The sequence below is a fragment of the Nannobrachium achirus genome (assembly GCF_963921795.1).
Source record: "Nannobrachium achirus genome assembly, chromosome: 2".
Classification (NCBI taxonomy): Eukaryota; Metazoa; Chordata; class Actinopteri; order Myctophiformes; family Myctophidae; genus Nannobrachium; species Nannobrachium achirus.
The window spans coordinates 62,409,394-62,416,504 of NC_137811.1; the positions used below are offsets into that span (position 1 = coordinate 62,409,394).

General features: G+C 43.2%; 1 protein-coding gene across 1 annotated transcript in view; it reads right to left on the reverse strand.

Annotated features, from left to right (window-relative positions):
• LOC308305708 (gamma-enolase-like) overlaps positions 1-5,613 on the reverse strand; it is a gene marked incomplete at both ends in the record, with an annotated part of 10,810 nt that extends 5,197 nt beyond the window's left edge. Inside the window, 7 exons of the mRNA XM_080750548.1 lie at positions 711-908; positions 1,335-1,557; positions 2,133-2,266; positions 2,427-2,496; positions 4,128-4,186; positions 4,376-4,471; positions 5,529-5,613. Coding sequence (XP_080606674.1) covers positions 711-908; positions 1,335-1,557; positions 2,133-2,266; positions 2,427-2,496; positions 4,128-4,186; positions 4,376-4,471; positions 5,529-5,613 — 865 coding nt within the window. The remainder of the gene's footprint in view (positions 1-710; positions 909-1,334; positions 1,558-2,132; positions 2,267-2,426; positions 2,497-4,127; positions 4,187-4,375; positions 4,472-5,528) is intronic.
• Positions 5,614-7,111: the final 1,498 nt, after the last annotated feature.

Below are 7,111 nucleotides of genomic sequence, written 5' to 3' on the forward strand. Positions count from 1 at the left end.
GTCCCTCATAAAGCCTTTCACACCCACACTCTTTCACACACACACACACACACACACACGCACGCACGCACGCACGCACGCACGCACGCACGCACACACACACACACACACACACACACACACACACACACAGAAGTAGGGAAACAGACCATTGATGGGGTAAAGAGCGATATCAGAGTGGTTCTCATCTTGCCAAATGTGCACTGTAGCGCATAATTAAAACCTCTTTAACAGCACCCAAGTGTCAGCAAGAGAGAGGGAGAGGAGAAGTCATCTCTCTCACTCCCTCATTCTCTCTCTCTCTCCCTCTATGAGAAGTGAAATATGAAAGATGGGCTGATGTGTCCATTTACAGCCAGTAATTGAGACCACCATTAACACTGACACTTTGAGTCAAGAACCTGTCCCCCAGGGACAAAGTGTATGCTGTGTGCTGTGTGTGTAGGTCCTTAACAACTTTGCTTGACTGAATTTTCTTCCCCTCAGTTGTCAATTATGATACATGATGTGGTTCCCTAAACCATTTATGCTTTTGTTATCATCTGTGCAATTAAATTACCTTTATGCCACCATTAAGTACAGGATGGAAGATCGGGGAAGACCAGAGCAGAGCAGAGCAGAGCAGAGCAGAGCAGAGAAGAGAAGAGAAGAGAAGAGAAGAGAAGAGAAGAGAAGAGAAGAGGCCGTGCAAGTCACCAAACAGCTCTCACCAGGGTAGTTGTTGACAAAGTCCTGGTAGATGGCAGAAAGCTCCTGGGCACTGATGTGACGGGCAGCATTGGGCACAGACTTAAAGTCGAGGTCGTACTTTCCTTCAATGAAGAACTCAGAGGCAGCGACATCCATTCCTATCACCACCTTGTCCGTAAAGCCTGCTTTTTCTATGGCCGTCTTTATCAGCTCTAGGGCTAGGTAACAGAACAGACACATAGGAGAGGAGAAAGACACATTGTTAGTTTATTGTTAGTTAAGGAAATTCAAATCTTCGGGCCAGCTCTCAACTAAGTGTAAATTAGGATATGCAGTAAGGGCACTGTGGAGGTAATGGCTGCTTGATGTCATATTTTAAGGATTCAGATTAGATTCTTTTATTGTCAAAATGGGTCTTATCTCACTTATACACATACTGTATAATTTACAAGACATTATGCATTTCATGAAGAGATGAATACATTCTCCTGTTACTGCAGAGGGTCAAACCGCAGAAAACCAAAAGCTATTACGATATTAGATAGTTATTAGATGACCCACCGCAGAAAAAAGTAGGGTAATAGCATAGGTCATCTCGGGGGTGGGATTCGGGAATAGATGGGACGTTTTGTGTCTTACTGTACCTTCACTGTTCTCCAGTATGTTTGGGGCGAATCCCCCTTCATCTCCTACATTGGTAGCATCCTGACCATACTTCTCCTTGATCACTTCTCTCAATGTTTGGTACAGCTCTGCCCCCACACGCAGAGCATCACGGAAGGACTCCGCCCCTACAGGAAGTACCATGAACTCCTGCATAGCCAGTTTGTTCCCAGCATGGGAACCCCCGTTGATCACGTTGAAGGCCTGAGAGGGAACATGACAAAACATAAAATAGAGGTTATTACAAAGTAGATCAGGGGTCTTCAGCAGGGGGTCCGGGACCCCTAGGGGGTCCTCAGAGTTACTATAAGGGCTCCTCCAAATCTTCCAATCCTTTTTATATTAACAACTTGAAACCTAGTGCCATATTCTGAGAACTGCAGCCAAAAATAGCCGATCTACAAGCTCACAACGCCTCGCGCTGAGAGGTGTTGTGAGCTTGTAGATCGGCTATTTTCGGCAAAGACTCGAGGTTTGGCGTAGAGGGGGAAAAGAGCAGACTAAGTACAGTGTAAAAGGTCAAATTTATTAGGTAATGACGGCTCAAGTGTTTAAATATCTGAAAACAAATTGACATGAATCCGAAATACACTGATGATTGTGCTGTCATGAAACTATATGGAATCTATGAAAATGTTGTGGGGGGTCCCTGTTTCATCTCTCTCTCAACTAAGGGGTCTTGGCCTGGAAACGTTGAAGACCTCTGAAGTAGATACATGAAAACAATAAAACGTATACGATAACCACAGATAATTCCAAATAAAAAAAATCAGACTCACAGGCACAGGAAGGACCAGCTCTGTGTTTCCAGCCAAGTCGGCGATGTGGCGATATAAAGGGACACCCTTCTCTTCTGCACCCGCTTTGCATATGGCCAGTGATACGCCTAGGATAGCGTTGGCCCCGAACTTGGCTGCATAGAGGATGTACACAAACAGACACATGTCAACACGGTATGTGTTGCTTGAAAGTTCATTTTCTAAATTGCACAATAAATAGTTTAATCAGACCCAAAGCATTGGTAAAATGACTAGTAAGATGACCATGAAAATGGATATTTTTGTAATACATACATTTGTTCTCAGTGCCGTCCATTTCGATCATCAGGTTGTCCAGTTTCTCCTGCTCCATCACACTTATGCCCTGAAAGAAATTTAAATATTTCACAGGTCCAATGCGCAGCCTTCTGTCCTTTAATAACCCTATTTTCCTTACCTTTTGCTGTGTTTTCATCCTATCCTACCTAATCCTAATCCCATCCTACCTAAAATTAGACAGCCCTGTCCCCTGTCATCTCCTCTCCTTTCTAGGAGCCTTATGGCCTATTTCCCAGGCCTACCAGAAAGGCAGTGTGCCTTTTGGCCTCTCTATAGTTATTTTATCCATGTGAATGTTACACTTAATTCCCAACACCACCATCACATGCTCGAGTGTACCAGAAATGTGTATACAGTATATACAGTATGTGTCACTTTGATGAAGGTCGAGCGTCAGGATGTCATAAATATATAGTATCCACTCTGCCTCATGTAGTGCTTGTAAATATAAAATTACTTAAACGGGACAACGCAGAGACAGAGGGCAGTGAGGATGATGTTAACCGGTTGGATTCGAACCAGGAACGTTGAGATTATGTAGCCGACAGACACACTATCCGGTCATCTCGCAGTCGGCACACCACTTGCCTGTCTCATCATGTCCCAGTTCTTTTATCAGAACCTTCTAAACTCATGGCCCACAACTGTCTCTGTATACAGTCAGATAATACTGGAACATCCTGCAGTATCTAACCCAGACTTAATCTCAGTCACCCAAAATGTGAGATGACCTGTGATGTCTTGCCGTACTTTTGATTTCTGTTTTTTTAAGCTCCACAGAATGAGAGGCCTGCTCTGCCGGAAACATTGCGAAAAAAGGTTAAGGCCATTTGTATATTCACTGTCCCATTTGCTCCACTATACAGGAAAAGAAAAAAATATATATAAAAAAGAAACAATCTGCTTTAAGTAGCATGCGAGGGGTCAAACTAGGGTTTTTTTTCCCATGAGTTTTTTCTGAATCCATTGCAAGCATTTGTTTTGCATGAAAAACATTCCTTGGGCAAAGAAGGGCCCCACAAAAGTTGACAAAACTGTGAAAAGTGATGAGTCATCGCTTTTCTTTTTTGATGAGTCATCACTTTTCACGGTTTTATGGGGCCATTTTAGCCAAAGGAATGTTTTTCATGCAAAACAAATTCTTGCAATGGATTCAGAATCATGAAAAACCTCTAGTTTAACCCCTCGCATGCTACTTAAAGCAGATTTCTTCTTTTTCTTTTTTCCTGTATAGTGGAGTCAATGGGACAGTGAATATACAGTGATGTTTCCCTATTCCTTGAGCTTTTGGGCCTGTGGGTCCCCGACTATCACCCCATAGCTTGAAATGTAACATTTTTACTGTTGACATATAACAGAGCATAAAATATGCAGAGGATAAAATGTGATACCAAACCAGCAGTGGTAAAGAGCACTGCAGTGGTATAGTTGGTCTACCACCAACTATACCACTGCAGTTGTTGCGACCGTATGGTCGCATTTACTATGAAAAGTGCCCTTAGGTGGTATAACTACTGGTGTTAGTTATATTGTACTCTACATACAGACTGGACAAAATACAAATGTATTCACTAAAAAGGGTTAGGGTTAGGGTTAGGGTTAGGGTTAGGGTATGGATTGCAGCTTTAAAATAATATATTAAATGCAGTGCCTCTATACAAATGAAAGCCAACTTACTGACTGGATGAGAGCTGGACCAATGGTGTCATTGATGTGACCAACAGCCTTGAGCACACCTTGACAGGCAGAGGTAAAGACATGTCAGACTGCCATCCCAAAGCAAGGTCTCAAAACCCCACAAGAAATCCCATAGAGGGAGAGAGAGAGAGAGAGAGAGAGAGAGAGAGAGAGAGAGAGAGAGAGAGAGAGAGAGAGAGAGAGAGAGAGAGAGAGAGAGAGAGAGAAAGAACACAAACGGCCCTGACCTTTGCCCTTGTAGCGGTGCTTGTCTCCATCTCTGAGCTCCAGGGCTTCATAGATGCCAGTGGAAGCTCCACTGGGCACTGCTGCCCTGAAAACACCTGGAGACGGACAGGAGGGTGATGAACTAAATATAGCAGATCTACAAGTTCAAAGCATTTCACATAGGGCTTGTGGAGGACATTTTTTGTCAAAATATTTTGTTTTTGCCACGGACATACAAAATGAGTGGACAATAATATTACCAGAAACACATATAGAGCTAGCCCTGAATGACCATCACAGGTCTGTAACTCATTCAGGTCTGTAACTAACTCAGAGTGTTCAAATGGAACCAAATGGACCCATTTGGTTCCATTTGAACACTCTCAGAGTTAGTGTGGACTCCTAATGTGCCAAGTGTCATAGTAAATCAGTCTCATACATATTCTGAAGAAGACCTGGAGACTTGACATCAGGACATTATAATGGTGTGTAAAAATTAAAATCTAAAATTTGCCACGGACAAGGCCAAGTCTTTGCCACGGACACATTTGTCTGTGTACGGACTTATTGATGACCCCTGAATTTTCGCATCACAATGTGTTTTGACACCACCACAAAATGGAATCGTTGGTCCACATGTTGGAGAAGTAGGTCTGAATGATGAAGTAACACTATTAAATAGCATGAATCAATGTTTAAAAGGGACACGTCTAATGCAGTGGTGCAACCTTTTCTGGATCAGGGCCCACTTGAAAATCTTGAAAGCGTTTGTGGCCCACCCATCTGACCATGCAGTGACCACTTAAACACGACCACTTAAACGCCGTGTGGTCAGAGATGGGTGGGCAAAAGAAATTGGATGCAATTTCAGAGCATGTTTCTAGTGGAACACAATGCCATACTGTTATCAAACATGTTAATCACGTATTCAATCAATCAATAAATCAATCATTCAAGTGTTTTGCCAATTATTCGGGCGCCCACTTGGAATACCCTCACTGGTCAAAAAAAAGGAAAAGGAACAATGCCCCCTTTTACCTTGATTGATTGATTGATTGATTGAATATTTTATTAACAGTTAGCAAAATAGTACAGAAGTACAATTATACAATAATGCTATATAAAAGGATAACACGGTCTCCATCAAGTTTCTGTGGTCCTGCATGTCCTTACCTTTGCCAGTATGCAGATCAACCTCCACAGTAGGGTTTCCCCTGGAGTCCAGGATCTCCCTGGCAACAATGTTGACTATGGACATTCTGTGAGAAAATATGTCAAGGCCTCATTGAAAGAAATTACAAATATACTGTACATTCCTGTCACTGCACAAATATATTTTTACCAGCCTATACGCTACATACACAATACTGCAGTAGGCACACACACACACACACACACACACACACACACGCACGCACACACACACACACACACACACACACACACACACACACACACGCACACGCGCATGCACATATGGGGGGCAAGTAAACATGTCATGCATGCTCATTGCTCTCTCAGTCTCTCTCTCTCTGTCACTCACACACACACACACACACACACACACACACACACACACACACACACACAATTCAATTCGGAGGAGCTTTATTATTTGGATGAGAAAACATACGTGTACACGCACACGAATAAACATTTTATCTGTGAGATCAGAATAGCAGAACATGTTGTGTGGGGAATGATAGACGAAAACGATGTAAATAAAGAGACACAATACGGAGACTGCATGACCTCTAAAATATCAATGCTAATAGGCTATAAACGATGACATTCCTTCCAACAAACAACGCACCCGTTCTAAATGAATTTGGTGGCACAAACTCTTCCTAGTAGGCCTATCAATGGACCAGCAGCAAACTGGTGGAACTCACGATCCAAGCTTCGGAATTAAAAGCTGGGCACATATCTATCCCTATAGCGAGAGCATGCACTGAAACACTCCCACGCACACACATTCCTTCAAGCGCTGCTAATATTAGGCTATTATTAAAACATATTTAATGACTGTCCTGTCATCCCGCTCCATACAAGCAGGCTCTAATTTACGATGTCACCCCTGTGCGTGAAAGGACCGTTTTAATAAATACATAAAAAAAGAGGAGAAATGCTCCAACGAAGAGGATGGAGAGAATGACGGGAGAGATGATGAGAATGGAGGGGATGGTAGTGGTACCCTATCGGAAAGGAATGATGGAAGGAGAAATCAATTGATCGTATTTATCGTTTACCTGCAGCCTAGTGTGTGAAGCCCGGTAGACAGAAGTGATCCAGAGCGAATGAGAGGAGAGAGAAAGATCATAGAAGGAATGAGATGAGAGGAGGGAGGAGATTGGCTACAGCACAGCAGGGGGTCAATACGTGCGACAGACGGGGGAGGCTGAACTCATGAGTCACTGGAAGTGGAAGACGCACAGAGAGAAGGAGGGCAGGCAATGAGACGAGGTCAAGGACATACCTGGTAGGCTATATGATAGACGCAGGGGTCTTCAACGTTTTCAGGCCGGGGACCCCCAAACTGATGTGGAGATGGAGCAGGGACCCCCTACCACCTCGTAGGGTGGGGGGGTCGGGGCTACGACATATTTTTTATTTTAAACATGTACAAGTTACAGCGAGCAGGGTGGGCCGTACCCTACCATTTCTAAACATACTACTTATTAACTGAGAACAAATGTCAATAATATCAACAATCTGTCAATTGCATAGTAATCATGTATTCAAGCAATTCAAAATGA